General features: G+C 45.7%; 2 protein-coding genes across 2 annotated transcripts in view; one reads left to right on the top strand and one right to left on the bottom strand.

Moving 5' to 3' along the window:
• Positions 1 to 5,060: 5,060 nt before the first annotated feature.
• Positions 5,061 to 9,586, top strand: LOC134450658 (uncharacterized). The gene is made up of 4 exons (XM_063200546.1): positions 5,061 to 5,218; positions 5,578 to 6,469; positions 7,403 to 7,638; positions 8,426 to 9,586. The coding sequence occupies exons 1-4, from the start codon at positions 5,174 to 5,176 to the stop codon at positions 9,095 to 9,097; spliced, it is 1,845 nt and encodes a 614-aa protein (XP_063056616.1). The 5' UTR covers positions 5,061 to 5,173; the 3' UTR covers positions 9,098 to 9,586.
• The window catches only part of si:ch211-262i1.4 (solute carrier family 46 member 2), a 9,370-nt gene continuing 2,553 nt past the window's right edge, over positions 9,416 to 16,232 (bottom strand). Inside the window, exons 2-7 of the mRNA XM_063200375.1 lie at positions 13,610 to 13,834; positions 12,366 to 13,319; positions 11,210 to 11,354; positions 10,717 to 10,800; positions 10,251 to 10,410; positions 9,416 to 9,820 (exon numbers count right to left, since the gene is read on the bottom strand). Coding sequence (XP_063056445.1) covers positions 9,763 to 9,820; positions 10,251 to 10,410; positions 10,717 to 10,800; positions 11,210 to 11,354; positions 12,366 to 13,319; positions 13,610 to 13,801 — 1,593 coding nt within the window. The 5' untranslated portion in view covers positions 13,802 to 13,834 and the 3' untranslated portion in view covers positions 9,416 to 9,762. The remainder of the gene's footprint in view (positions 9,821 to 10,250; positions 10,411 to 10,716; positions 10,801 to 11,209; positions 11,355 to 12,365; positions 13,320 to 13,609; positions 13,835 to 16,232) is intronic.

Below are 16,232 nucleotides of genomic sequence, written 5' to 3'. Positions count from 1 at the left end.
GCAGCGAGGCGGTCTTCGATGAGCGCACTGATTGGGGAAGCTGAATGCTGTGGGCGTCACACTCTACAAATTATACCCCTGATAGGATGTGACTGCTTTTGCAGCAGTGTTCCTTTCTCATTACAGGGTCTGTTACTGTGCTTGCTTCACTTATTGTGTTTCTATTGTAAGACAAATAAATAAGGTTATGTTACTTACTTGGGCTACTATCCATAGACCTAACTCTCATCATTAACAAAAAAACACATAGCCTATGGCAGACAGAACACAGAATAGGCCATCAAATCACAATACGCTATCTTTATGTGATTGCTTATCCCAAGAAACTGTAGGCCTATTAGTCAACAATAAGATAGGCCTACAACAATTAGACAGTGGATCTCACGATTCACTTTTTTTCATGCTACTTTAAGGATTAAAACAAACATTGTCAGATCATTGGGTTTATTGTCAGGATATCTGATAGGGGCCTAGTCTACCATTTGACTGCTAAATATTTCAACGTGGGCTAGTGTCTCCACTGAGCTGTCTCGATTTCATCAGCCAGGCTAGGCTACTTTAATCCTGTCTATGAATGAAAGGACATGTGATTGAGTATCAGCTGAATGACCACAACAAAGAACACACCAACTCTCTCTCTCTCTCTCTCTCTCTCTCTCTCTCTCTCTCTCTCTCTCTCTCTCTCTCTCTCTCTCTCTCTCTCACACACACACACACACACACACACACACACACACACACACACACACACACACACACACACACACACACACACACACACACACACTTTCCCCTCTGTGCTGGCCTGCTGTTGACTGGTGCACCATACCTGGTTTCTTGTTCAAGACATGTGTGTACATGTGTACATGAGTGTGTCCAGATAGAAGGATATTCTAACCTAGCTTGTCTTGGCATGCCAGTGCCTGGCCACAATCGTTCGACAGACACAGTCTCCAGATCAAATCTTTTTTGGGAGGTTTCTGTCGATTGGATTTCAGCCCTCGCTCGCTGGCATCAAAGCTGTCAGATGTCTTTGATGTTTAAAACGCCTGGAATGAGACAGAGACAGGGGTGCTTGTGACTGAGCACCTGACAGAGGGCGTTCAATTCCACTTCCTGTAAACAGGGAAGCCCACAGGAAGCGACAAAGGGGTCAGTTGTCTTGGGCCCAGGGAGAGATGGGTCCCAGAACAACCGGGTTCTCATTTACATTGAATGTATTGGGTGGGGGGGCCTTTCAGAGGACTTTGTCCTTGGCCCAGGCAAAGCTGCCAGTGGCCCTGCTTGTAAATATTCCAACATTGTCACAATCCACACTCCCCATAGGCTGAAAAATGTCAAATGGAACACTGTAGGCCTGCCCTAACCCACAAGGACTGTCTACTGACATAGGATATGGACTGGTCGTGGATAGTTGGTTGAGTCATTTTACCCCTTTCATTTAGCCTATTACAAGAATTTAAGTGCTCCTAACCTCTATTCCCATGGCTTAGATATAGGAGACTGAATGTAGCCCACTGTAGGCCTATCATATGGCAAGATAATTAATTACCGGGGTTAGTGTTGTGTCCTTTTTCAGGAAATTACCCTCTGCAGGTGGGTGTGAGGTGACACACCTGCTTGAAAATGGAGACCTGATACAGGGCCATTGTGCCTGTGCGTGAGATAATGACATTATCAGGTAGGCTGTGGGAGGAAGAGCAACAGCTCTAGACTAGGGGTGCCTTCCAATGTGCGACCTTGCGTCCTCCACTTGTGCTTGTGGCCTCACCCCACCTCTTGGCCCCTCCTCCGTGGAGAAAACAATAAAGTTTCCCCGCTGTCAGCCTAACCAAAACAATTTTTGGGGGGACTGTTCTTCATTTACCATCCAGCTTTTGCAAGATATTGAAATATAATGCTGTTGTCAGTGATGTCATCACGACGTATTACTTCCTGGTACGAGGCCACAAGCACAAGTGGAGGACGCAAGGTCACATATTGGAACGCACCTTAGGGGTTCCCGAACAAGGCCACGTCCTCCTCGTGACGCAACACCGTCCTTCAGCGTTGCCTCTAGTCAGGCCAAGAGCAATGCAAATATCGATTCTGATCTCTGGAAAAATCGGGAGCAAGAAAATGTGGTTTAAGCTTTGGCACAGCCTTTTTTGGCCTCGACCAGTACCAATCTAAGGGAGGCGGATCAACCATGCCGTTTGGGAAACCTTAATTGTTGTGCTCTAGGTCAGACCAAGTCTCGAAGAGATTTGAAAGTCGATAATAATCAGGCTAGGTGTTCCCAACCTATACCAACTTGGGGCCCACTTGGAATTTTCACAGCTGTTCGGGGGCCACCTCTGACCCAATAGTAAACAGCAGCACAAAGAACAGTATTTTGATTTTTAGAAAATTATTTTACAGCCCACTTGTATACATTCAAGTCTCACAGTTTCAGAACCACTGCTCTAGGCTAAGGGTGGCCGATGTCTGCATCAGCAAGTTTCCTTTTACGCCCTATACATGGCCATAGCCCACACTGATGTTTATGAAAGCCAATATACTTAGACATAGAAATAGAAATAAAAGATTTTTTTTTTTTTGGCCTACGTGTTTTAAATAAGCTTACGCATACAGGTTACAAAATTTGCATCATTGTTTAATACACGCCAGACAAATAAAAGGGTAATAGAATGTATTCAACAACAATATAACCTCATGCAGAATGTCCTTGAAGACACCCAAAACACAGTGAAGTAATCTCAGACTTACTGCACCTTGTTGAGTACAGCAGGCGTGATGAACCTGACTCTACTCTACTCTGCCAGGGGATGAAGCCCTCCAAACTGACAGAGCCCGAATCAGGGCCCGATTAACCCACAGGCTAGATAGGGCGGCAGCCAAGGGCCCCACACCTGCCAGGGGGGGCCTAATTGGCCAAAAGTAAAAAAAAAAAAAAAAAAAACTGCCGAATTGTGACAAGATTGAATATAATATTGAAAAATTCACGTCGTGTCAAATAGTTTTAAATCTTGTTAAAGGGACACTGTGTGAGATTTTTAGTTGTTTATTTCCAGAATTCATGCTACCCATTCACTAATGTTACCTTTTTCATGAATATTTACCACCACCATCAAATTCTAAGTATTCAATATGACTGGAAAAATTGCACTTTTCATACATGAAAAGGGGGATCTTCTCCATGGTCCGCCATTTTGAATTTCCAGGAACAGGCATTTTTAGCTGCAAAAATGACTCTACTTGGACCATACTAGAAAATATTTGTTTATTACTTAGTAAACGTTCATGTAAAGATCAAATTTGGCAATAGGCAGCCCAGTTTCAATGAGCAGCATAGTTGCAGTACCTTTTTTGACCATTTCCTGCACATTGTCCCTTTAATACTCTCCATAGTTGGAAGACACGTTATCCTTAATTCCTAGCTCGTAATTATGACACTGTCAGTGTCTATTTCATTTTCTTGCAACATTTGCCGTCCAGGGGGGCCCGCATCAGCCTGTAGCCTAAGGGCCCCTGGCCATCTTAATCTTAATCCGGCCCTGCCCATGTCATTTGCCTCTCTCTGGTGGTTCTTTCATCACAGGCCAGGACCCCGTAGTCTCATCACCCACGGACAGATACCACAGGGGGCGACTGAGGGCCCCCCCATGTTTGTCCCACTTCGACGTGCACTCAAATGTATTCTCGTTGGCAGTAAGAGCATGTCCACTTTGATTGGGTCTGGAATGTACCATAGTATGAGCAGTAGTGTAGTCTACTTTTTATGGTGTGTATACTGTATATTTGAGCATTTTTTTGAAGTGGGTATACTGTATAAATTTGTGCTATTCAAAATAATGGATCAATCAATTTTAAGTGGGTATAATGAAATCCCTGAAATTTAGAAGTGGGTATACTCCGTATACCCGCGTTCTACATAGACTACAACACTGAGTATGAGCAAAGAGTCTCTCTGGTATGAGTGAGTAAAGCCGAAGTAAAGCCTAGAGTACCACATGTGACCTCATGTCATAATGAAACATTGCAAGATTCTAGGAACTCTTCACATCACCACACACCTGCAGCATGCAAATTTATGTTTCAGAAACAGAAAGGAAGAGTAGGCCTACTACTTGCACTTGAAGCAGAGACGGTCTATTGAACTAAGAAAATCTTTGTATTTATTTGAAGAGTTCAGATGCAAAACCCCCTAACTCCATTTCTGAAGACCTGCACTTCTATATTTTTAGAGAACCCCGTTGTTGGTTTGGTTTACATTCATGTACTTGATAATACATATAAATATTTATATTACATAAATAAAATACGAACATGCACAATTTTGATAGCTTTGTATTAAATAAAAATGAATTACGATTATTTTGTGAAAAGGCACTTAGGGGATTTTGCATCTGAACTCTTCATTTATTTATTTATTTATTTATTTATTTATTTATTTATTAGTCCATACAAACTAGTTGAGCTGTTTCAAATGGTGTTGCATGTTGGAGTGGTGTAAGCCTATTCATGCACTCTGATCTCAATGCCAGCAGAAGAGGCTAATTGTTTAAAAATAAATAAATAAAAGAATCAATGAATGAATAGGTGCACTCTGTTTTGAAAAGTGCAGAGTAGAACATTTGTAAATGTAACTTAGATGGACTTATATGTATGGCTACAGATTTAAGCCTCTTATCATTTGGCACAGAATATTACAGTGTTGGCAATGGGGCATAGGACCTACGGCGGTCATTAGGCCTGAAACATGCCAAAATGGCAGAGCGACATCTGGTGGTAGGCTATGACAAATTCAGGTAGACCACCAGATGGGGGACGACAAGATGAAGCTGGACTTCACCGAAAACTGTAGCCTAATACCTACCCATGGCTGGAAACGAGAAGAATTAATTTACAAATTAATATTTCAACAAATCAGGTAAGCATGTCAAGTGTTGTAGCCTAGTGATGGGCCTGTGTATCGTACCAAAACCTAGCTACACATTGAATTCAAACGGAATTGTTTTCACAACATGTTCTACCATTCTAATTCCACCTTGCCAACACATGCTTTCAAAAACTCACAATTTAGTTTTAGAACAGCATTTATTTGGCTTACCCGGTGGTGAGCATTTATTTGAATTGGCTGCTTAGATGTAGGCTAATAATTATAGGAAAAAATAAAACAAAGCTTTGCGAAATGGCCAGCTTTGTACCCGGACAGAGTGAAGGGTTGTTTCATGAGGTGAGTGATCGATCGCTTTCGATTGATTTAGCTTGGAGTTTTGAAGTCATTATTGCAAGCTAGAGAGCATTTTGTGTTGATAGCCTACACAATAACACAATAAGGTAGTAATTAAGCTGAACTACATTTTGAAGTTGTAATAAGCTTACTTGTACTTTTTTTTTACTGACACTCATTGCTAACGTCTTGTCCCGTTTAATTAGCCAGAACGTAGAATTGAAAACGAGTACAAAATATGCCTGTAAAGTTAGTTGATGAACCATTGGCCGTAATTAATGAAAAACAAATACAGTCAACGCATAATAAATATATTGAATCATTCATACATCCCGTGTGTATTTCATTTTCTTACTACTTAGCTTATAGAAGATCTTCATAATGGGGGCGTACTGCACGTCATGGGAGAAGATCACAGGAATTTGGTGGCTTGGTCTCATTCCCATGCCAGCATATGTCAACACATGCCATGCCAAGGGGAAGGATACATCGCAGAGGAGTCCAACACATTTGTGCTTCCATGGATCTGCAGTGCGGGGCACGCATACAACTGGCCATTGTCGTCACTCTCAGACAGAGTGGCAGAGATCAAGCAGAACATGAGCAGGAGGAGGAGGAAGAGGGGGCACCTCAAAGAAGAGGATGAGGAGCAAGGGGCCGAAGAAGAGGGGCCCACTGCTGCTATGCGTGGCACTCAAGAGGACGACAAGGCCGACTCAGATGACAGCCTTGTCACTCATCTGTCAGAGGAGCACAGAGAGACCCCTGTTCCAGAGCAGACCAAGCGGAAACGCCAGAGGAAGAAGGCGCAGACCACCAACGCCAATGGGCCACAGGAAGGGGCCGCCTTCCCCTCCCCCAGCGCCGCCAGAGGCCGTGCCTCCTGGGGTGCCAGTCTGCCCAAAGTCACCAAGCTGTCGGAGGCCCTCCCCCTGGAGAGGGATTTCATGGACGATAACGCCACGGAGTTGCCTCGCAGCATGCACGTGGAGGATCTGTGCTCCGGAAATGACACGGACAGCGCCGCAGAGGACGAGCCCATGAGGGCGTCTCAGCAGACCGGGGCAGGAGACGCTCAGCCCACCGGCGCGTCGTGGAGCCAGGGTCAGAGGTTGCAGCCGAGGGAGGCGATGGAGGTGATGGAGGCGCGCCCCATAAGCCCCATTGAGCCCAGACGATCCCCCCGCATGGGCCCCTCCACCAACGCAGCACCAGAGGACAGGAACAGCAGGAGCACCGCCACACCTGCCAAAAGTAAGTGCTCAGTGATGTCTCTCTCACACACACACACACACACACACACACACACACACACACACACACACACACACACACACAGACACACATACACTCACACCTAATTCCTAAATAGAAAAACTGACCCAGATCTAAAGCATCACATATTGGGCTGAAGGATCTACCCCAAGTGTGTGTGTGTGTGCGTGTGTATTTCAACAAAAATAAGATCTGTAGCCTAACTTCCATGTGTCTTAAGATACAAAAAAGTATTAAATGTATAATTTAATACTTTTATCATATAGGCAAGGCAAGGCAAGGCAAGGCAAGTTTATTTATATAGCGCATTTCATACACAGGTGCAACTCAATGTGCTTCACAAAGTTAACAAATGTAAATGAAAGGAAACGGGGAAGAAAGAAGGAAATGAATTAGAGTCAAAAAGCATTTAAAAACATTAAGATAAAACATAAGGTAAAAATAATAATAAAATAAAATAAAATAAAACAAATTAAATAAAAATAAAAATAATAAGAATAAGTAATTTAAGCTAGGGGAAAGCATCTGAGAACAGCTTTGTCTTGAGTCTAGATTTAAAGCTACATATATAAAAAAACAGTGACACACGTTTTCCGTTTGTTAGGTTTTATTGCTTTTTCCTTTCCTCTCCTTTTCATGTAGTTACATTTTTTTCTTTATTGAGCTTTATAGTGATTATTACAGTGATTTGTTTATTAAGAGAAGGAAATAACAATTTTGTGAAACCTTCCTAATTGCATCACAATAATACAGTACTACGACCCAGCCACTTGTGGGCTCTGTCAAATAACTTACACTTTTTGTGGCTGATTTTTCAAGTCTTTCAGTTACAGCAGGCTACCTAAAGGAGACCGTTGTTTATTTGAGAGTGTATGTTTCATCTCTTAAATTTCTTCTATTTTAACTTGACAGAGAAGCCTGCAGAGAAGCTAAAGGGAGCCCTGGGAGGCCTGAGCAACGTCCTGTCCTTGACGGTGTGGCTGAGGTCGACCCCTCGCAGCGAAGGCCGTCCGCTGGGCTGTCTGTCCCTGGGGGAGCTGGACGCCGTCGTCACCTCCTACATCCAGTACATGTGGGACACCGGCAAGAGCCAGCTCACACACGTCACGCTCTCATGCTACGTGCGCAGCGTCGACCGAATCCTTAGGGTAGGTAGTGACTGACGCTTACACTTTATAAATGACCTCTCTCACATAAATTAGGTGTACGTATGTTAAATTACACAATTGCACCATAAGTGAGTAAAAATGTAAGTGCGTAAATACCGAAGCAAGTAAAAAAGCAAGTTTGTAAAAAAGTTTTAAGAAGTAAATGTATAACGTTCATTATGTCTAACTGTTTAAATCACTCTTGAAGTCTGAAGTAAAAGAAAAACTCAAGTGTGATAAAAGTAGTAAAGTTACTGAAGAATAAAGTGTTATCGAATTGCTGTTGAACTAAGGAGTCTTGGATCAGTGCTCAGGGAGGTGACCATTAGACTAAGCTCCAACAGATTGCATGTGCTGTCTATCGGTCTGGAGCCCATTTCTCAAAAGCATCATTACTAACCAGTTAGCTACTTAATAGGTAGCCTATGGGAAATTGCATTGTGACCGCTTGGCTAACATAGGGGACTTATTCCGATTAGAATGACCTTTAACCCGTTAAAACATGCCGTTGTAAAATTGCTGTAACCAAAATGGCAATGACCCAGTCATAGTGCATTACTAAAGGCCCTGTGTTATGTCATAGTAGAGTAATTCTATGGTAATTAACCTTTCAATGACTGTTACGGTGTGCCACTGGTGGTACGATGTGCATTATGGGGCTACATGAAATAAGCAGACAACACTGACATTTAGCGGACGTGTGTGTGTGTGTGTGTGTGTGTGTGTGTGTGTGTGTGTGTGTGTGTGTGTGTGTGTGTGTGTGTGTGTGTGTGTGTGTGTATTCCAGGGCCAGGGCTGTTTCTACTGCGTGATGCGCTCGCCCGAGCTGCCGGCGTCCCATAAGCTGGTGCAGCAGTACCTGCATCAGCTGTACGAGCGCGAGATGGAGCACTACGGGGCGGTCATCTGCAGCGTGACGGACGGCGAGGAGGAGGAGCTGCGGCGGCTGGGCGTGCTGGGACGCTCCTCCCCCGACGCCCTGCTGCACCTGGTGCTCTACAACAACCTGCGCGCCTTCGGGCCCAAGCACCTGTACCGCATGTGGCCCGTGCCCGCCGGACAGTTCCGCCCGCTGTGGCTCAAGCCGCCGCCGCCGTCGCCGCCGCGGCCCGGAACGTCGGCGGCGGCCCCCAGGCCCCTGCCTGACTGCCTGGAGTGGACGGACCCCGGTAACCCTGGCAACCCCAACCCGGCGCCGCCCCAGCGCATGCAGGCCCGACCCGAGGAGCCGGCAAGGTGCCCCCTGCGGGACTTCATCATCTACTACAAGAAGCACGTGACCGGCATGATCAGCGACCACGACGCCTTCTACTCCAACGTGCGCGCCGGCGCCGCCACCAACAGCCAGGAGTGGTACAGCCGCTCCCCGCTCTCCAGCAAGAGCCTGGACAAGATGCTGCAGGCCATGGCCCACCGCGTGGAGGCCATACGCATCAGCGGCATGGTGCCGCCAGTCTAGCACCGGCACCGGACCGGTGCCCAGCCCACCACAGCCCAGGCCCAGGGCGTTAACCACACACGTGGCAGCGTAGGTCTGGGCCGGACGTAGCCCGCATGTTCCACTTACAGTTGGCCCTCATAGCACAGTGAGTTTAGATATAATGAATGAGTAATAATTACGGCCTATTATTGGGCCACTTCTACTTTGGCCAGAATTGTAACTGCTGTTTAGCACTTGGTACTAAATTGTTCACACTATGTCAGTCAACTATAATTGAAAACGCGTGGGCCACCTCTGAGCCAGAACGGCTTTGTGATGTGGGTATGATTTTTTTAAATTTCCTAATTACACATGAGACACTGAAACAAAGAAAGAGATACATTTTAATAATATATTTTGGAAAGTATACAATTAGTTTTTAAAAAAAAAAGCTAAATGAAGAAGAATAATACATGGCAGATGTGTGGCAGATGTTGGTGATTAAAAAAGAGAGAGATGAACTGCCGACATGTTTGGTTATGCTTCTTGTTATTGTTGTTTCTTGTTACTTCCCCCCCGGCAGTGATGCCAGTTTCTGGGAATCTCCCGCTCCGGTTCCCGCTCTCTCTCTCTCTCTCTCTCTCTCTCTCTCTCTCTCTCTCTCTCGCTCCATAAAGGGCTCAGTGTTCACTTCTCAGATGTTATCATTCATCTCCCCAAAGGGGCACATATGGGTGCCTGATGCTCCTGCTATTCAGATAGCTGCAACAGAGAAAGGGAGAGAGAGAGAGAAATCAGATTGAAAAGATAAAAGCACAACTTACAAACACACTCATTGACCAGATGTTTGTATACATGGGTGTAAGTGTGTGTGTGCGTGTGCGTGTGTGTTTGTGTGGGTGTGTGTCTTCTGCCCTGTGTGTGAGAGGTTGAACAGATAAGGAGGCAACGCAGGTGTGTTTACAGAGGTGTTCTTCCGTGTGGCCGCTGGCTGTATGAATGGGTGGGGAGGGGAAGGGGCTGATAAGTGCATACTGAGTAAAACACAAGTAAATCGTGAGTAAATATGAGGTCAGAAGTCAGTCGGGGGGTGGGGGAGCGTTCCGCATTGGTTCCCCATTACATTGAATGTATTGATTTGGGGGGGGGGGGGGGGGGGGTCTGTGTGTGTGTGTGTGTGTGGCACGCTCACAGGACAGGTATGACGCTGCTGTAGCTGACTGCACTGGAGAGCAGGAAGCAGAGTCCAGTGTTCCCTCCTGCGAGGCTGAGGGGGTAGAGGAGGGTGAAGACCGCCGTGGACATCACGTTACTCACTGACAACGCCAGCTGCAGCCAGCCAAACACACAACCTGATACACGAAGACACGGACGGAAAGAAAGACCCAAACAACATATAGGAACCATGCGTCAGGCAGCCACAAACAACATTTGTCTCTCTCGGCTTTTGTTTATCAACCTGATTTCAGTCATAAACACAGCCTGCATAAATATTTCTACCAGTGTGTTTACACATCCGTATTAGGTGATGGATACTCTTACATAAGACAGCCAGGTACAAAACAAAACAATAACAACAGATGTTGTAGAAGTAGCTGAACTTTACACACGGCTCTGTCGCCCTCTAGTGTCATTGTAGAAGTACTGCAGGCATTTACCGTACTGCTGAGCATCCAGGATCTTGGAGAGCTGTGCTTTCAGGGTTGGCATGGGAACGCAAGAAAACATCATGACTGCCCGCGCTATTGTGATCGTGAAGAAGATAAATATGTCAGCTAACAATTTGGAACAACACAGACTGCATTTAGAGACTTGAAATGACCTTGTCCCTGTCTGTTAGCATACTTTTAACTTGACCCACACAAAATGCATGACACTTTTCCCAAGTCACACCAGCCATATAGTTTTTCTGCTGGCCAGAGTTATGTTGTTGTTTTTTTCTTTTCTTTACAATATTCTTCATTTGAATACAAGCAATTGATGCAACTGCTGTGATTTGTCACACCAAAGAATAAGTTACCTGTCAGAGTGGGTAGAGAGACTGAAATTATTCTCACAGCCAAGTTTTACTAGAATTTGGTCAGTTGGCAGGCGCCAATGCCAAGCCCTGAATGCAATGCAATGTAATGTCATGTGAGCCGTGTGTCTCACCCATGAAGTAGAGCCAGCTGCGTGTGGCGAATGCCATGATGGCCATGCCAGTGCAGTTGGATACGACCCCCAGGAGGACGAGAGCCGTGTCATCCAGGAGGGGGGAGAGCAGCAGCACACCCAGGAAGCTGCTCAGGTACATGGCCTAGGGGGGGGGTTCATTCATTATTTATTTATTTTTGCAACTTTAATTTTTATTGAAAGAATTTTCTTATCATTCACAAGAGTGCTCCTGTAGATCTTTAAACATACAAAAATTGCCACATACCCACATTGTGAAATTCCCATATGAAAAATGACAGTCACAACACACAAACTAACAACAAAAACACAATAATAAAGGAAACAAAACTACAGAGCAAAACAAAAACAAAAAACAACACACACACACACACACACACACACACACACACACACACACACACACACACACACACACACACACACACACACACCATAAGCAGGTACGGTTCATTCATTATTAAACAACAGGGGTTCCCAACTTTTTCCAGCTTAGGCACACTTACCATTTTGATGCCCCGAAAATGATCGGGTCGGGGCCCAACTTTTTTTTTGTGTGTGAAAAATACACACAAATATTATTATATTACCAGTGGGCTGGATGCACAGTTTGAAAATCACTGTACTAGATGATTTACCTCTCCGTTAACCTGAGGGGTATACCGAAAATTCTTTAAGTATGTAGAGATATGCCAACATAATAGTCTTCTATGGGCAACTAACGTGACCAGGTTCCGGTCTGCCTAAAGGGGCGTGTCATAATGCTCCTAGCATTGAATAGAACAGTCCTTAGGTCTGCCTAAAGGGGGATTTCCCCCCCTCCCCCCTTGCAATAATAGAACCCGGAAACAATGGTCCAATGGAACCTCTCTCTCTCTCTACTCTCTCTGGGTATACTAAGAGGAGTATGCTAAGAAGCGGTCCAATGGAACCTCTCTCTCTCTCTACTCTCTCTGGGTATACTAAGAGGAGTATGCTAAGAAGCTGGTTCAGGAGTAAACCAGAAAATAAGGACTCCAGGCTCTTCTATTAGATGATTTACCTCTTCCCATAACCTGGTTTACTCCTGCACCAGCTTCTTAGCATAGGCCCCACAGGTTCATTACTAAACTAGCTTCCTGGAATGAATACCCACATGGGTGGCAGCGCTGCCGTAGCCTGCCCACACCGAGTCCCAGCTCAGCGGCGGCTTCAGCACGTAGAGAGTCAGCGTGCTCTCCGCTCCGTGCATGCCCACAGCGTACAGCACCAGGGCCAACGCCACCAGCACCACCGCTGCCCTGGGGGAGGAGGACGGGTGACGCCCGGGGCTTTGGCGGTGCAGGAGGAGGAGGGGGGGCTGATGGGAGTTATTATCTGCATGCTGTGGTGGTGGTGATGGTGGATGCTTGGGGAGGAGGGCCTGGCGTGGGTTGTCTACCTTCTGTGGGGGTGGTGGTGGTGATGGTGGATGCTTGGGGAGGAGGGCCTGGCGTGGGTTGTCTACCTTCTGTGGGGATGGTGGTGGTGATGGTGGATGCTTGGGGAGGAGGGCCTGGCGTGGGTTGTCTACCTTCTGTGGGGGTGATGATGATGGTGGGTGGTGGGGGTTATCTGTCTGCTTTCGCAATGGTGGTGGGTGGTGCTGGGGGTAGGACAGCAGGAAAGTGGAGTAGAGGATGGAGGTGGCCACGAGAGCCATAGCTGTGGCCACCAGCACCACCCCACTCTGCTCCCCCTGGCCCGCCTGCCCCCCCACGCCCAGCCGGTACACGTACCCAGACAGCAGCCCGCCCAGCACCCCGGCCGCCCCCGCGCAGAAGTCCACGGTGTTGATCTTGAGCGTGCGGCGCCCCCTGTCTGACTGGAGGGAGGCCAGCGCCACCACTGCGCTCCAGAAGCCCGGGGACCCCCCGCTGAGGCCGTGCAGCGCCGCGCCCGCGTACAGCACCTCCAGGGGCAGCCGCAGCAGCAGCACCGCCAGCAGCGCGCCCATGCCCAGCAGGGAGCCCAGCAGCGGGCACAGCAGGCGGGCACGCTCCCCGTAGAGGACTGCGAGCCGGGTGGTGGGCACCATGGAGAGCAGAGCACAGACGGTGATGATGATGTTCTGGAAAAAGAATTATATTATTATTATTATTATTATTATTATTATAATAATAATAATAATAATAATAATAACAATTACAATTACAATAATAATAATGATTAAAAAACAAAAAAACAAATAAGATGCTGGTGAAGGCAAGCTTTATTGAAGTCGATTGAAAAAAAGACATATTTGGCAAAGGTTACGGTAGCGTATATTTTTGGGTGCTCATAAGCCCTGGAATACCAAAGTCAGAAAATATAAAATTGGAAAAAAAATAAGAATGGCATGAAAATCAAGAGATGAGAGACCTGTAAGAGGAAGAAGCGCATGGAGAGGGTCTGGGCCTGATCGTGGGCCGCGTCGGTGTCGTTGTCACTAAGTCCGCCAGACAGCTCCAGAGTGCGGTTGTAGACGAGCAGCGTCTGGGCCAACTGGAAGAAGGAGGTGCCCACGGTGTGTAGGGCCACCAGAGGCTCCAGCAGGGACACACAGCCACCCATACTGCACTGAGAAAACCACAAGGGCACCACTTTCTGCAGGGAAGCCAACAGGGGACAAAGGGGACATGACTTTATCCTTGGCCCGGCCGGCGAAAGCTGTCATAGGCCCTGCATTTCTGTATCATTTGTCAGATTAGACTAGAGCAGGGTTTCTGAAACTTTTTCTGACCGCGGACCACTTTCCCCCCCAAAAATGTTCAGGGACCACCTGTCAACTGAAGTGACAAATTTGACACTGCTAATTTCGATGCAGATCACTCACTTTTTATTCACATTACTAGCCTGTCTTATTGTGGTGAAAATGATACTCAATGTTTAGCTTTGTAGTTACAGTATGTTACAAGTAAAGCCTGCTAGCTCGTCTCGGGAAAGTATGAATCCCCTTGCGGACCACCTGAGCTCTGTCGCGGACCACCAGTGGTCCCCGGACCACACTTTGAGAATCACTGGAGATGCACACGTCCTTTATTTATTATTACTCTGCCTATTACGCTACTTCTACATACGCAGTGCTTAATTTGTCAAGCGCGAGGTCCTGGAGCGCAGAGGATGGGTGGCTCCCCCTCGATGGGGATCTGGTTCCGGAGCTCTCGTCTGAGGTTCCGGAGCTAGCTCCCCCTTGCTCCCCCTCAAATTAAGCACTGTACATACGGTAATAATGCACTATTACACCTCTATGCTCTGTGTCGTGCTAAACAAAAAAACTCTTAACTGTTTTATATGAAGTGCAGACCCATGCCCTGGTGAATATTTTTTGCACAAGTTCCCTGATTCTGATAAACAAAAGGTCTTCTGTCAATACAAAGAACAGGAACACAAATGTGTGTTACAGTTGATCCGCATACACCATAAATGTATAGCATATTAAGAATTGAACATTAAAATTAATGCATCACAGGAATATGAGTGGGGTCAGGGCCAGGCCAGTGAAATGTCTCACACTAAAATTCAACAGAATATGTGCAGGGCAGGCACATTTGAACTATGATGGGAATATGAGTATTAAGTATGTGTGCGCACAGTTTTAGTCAGTTTAAAAAAATAATAATAATAATCTTGGGTTTGGCCCGTGCTCCAGATTTAAATTTTGGCCCTCGGTCAATTTGAGTTTGACATGTCTGAAGTATGGGATGGTGATGACAAGGACATGTCATGGTGCACTTGCAAAGTGGTTTTGGGTTTTGTCAAGAAGTGGTGTGCTGTGTTGCTGACAGACGATAATCTATCCACAGTCACAGCTGTCAGCTCTGCTGTTGTGTCATGTTTGTTGTTGTGGGTTGAAATGTGATGATGTGTTGAGATACCGTTCCCATCTTGGAAAGAAACGAACATTATTCCCTGACACGCTTGCCTATTTACTATGGTACACATAGGCCCCTACTGCATATGAACACTTAAACATGTGGTTCCAAAGATATTTAGACCTGCCAAGTATTACTTCTAAAGTCTCATGTCTTCCCTGAAGTTCTAATGCCCTTATTTACCAATATGCTTTATGTATAATGTATATACTAGTATTACACAACCTTACCTCTAGCACAGATGATTTTGTGTGTTCTAATTCTGTGTTCTGTGTTCTAATTCTGTGTTCTGTGTTCTAATTTTGGCCCAGATGTTTAATTATACTCAACAGATTCCTCAAACAGTATCCGTCAACTAGTACTTCCCGTAGGCCCCTTGTTGGAATGAGGGGATCTCTCAGAGGTCTGTTGCATGAAGCCACAGCATGTAAAACAGTATGGAGTACTGGGCGATGAACACAGCATCTAAAACAGTATAGAGTAGGCCTACAATGTGATGAACACAGCATCTAAAACAGTATAGAGTAGGCCTACAATGTGATGAACACAGCATCTAAAACAGTATAGAGTAGGCCTACAATGTGATGAACACAGCATCTAAAACAGTATAGAGTAGGCCTACAATGTGATGAACACAACATCTAAAACAGTATAGAGTAGGCCTACAATGTGATGAACACAGCATCTAAAACAGTATAGAGTAGGCCTACAATGTGATGAACACAGCATCTAAAACAGTATAGAGTAGGCCTACAATGTGATGAACACAGCATCTAAAACAGTATAGAGTAGGCCTACAATGTGATGAACACAGCATCTAAAACAGTATAGAGTAGGCCTACAATGTGATGAACACAGCATCTAAAACAGTATAGAGTAGGCCTACAATGTGATGAACACAGCATCTAAAACAGTATAGAGTAGGCCTACAATGTGATGAACACAGCATCTAAAACAGTATAGAGTAGGCCTACAATGTGATGAACACAGCATCTAAAACAGTATAGAGTAGGCCTACAATGTGATGAACACAGCATCTAAAACAGTATAGAGTAGGCCTACAATGTGATGAACACAGCATCTAATACAGTATAGAGTAGGCCAGTGATTCTCAAAGTGTGGTCCGGGGA

This window comes from Engraulis encrasicolus, chromosome 6, assembly GCF_034702125.1.
Source record: "Engraulis encrasicolus isolate BLACKSEA-1 chromosome 6, IST_EnEncr_1.0, whole genome shotgun sequence".
NCBI classification, from domain to species: Eukaryota; Metazoa; Chordata; class Actinopteri; order Clupeiformes; family Engraulidae; genus Engraulis; species Engraulis encrasicolus.
The sequence above is the reverse complement of the archived record's forward strand: the minus strand, read 5'-3'. Positions and strand labels throughout refer to the sequence as shown.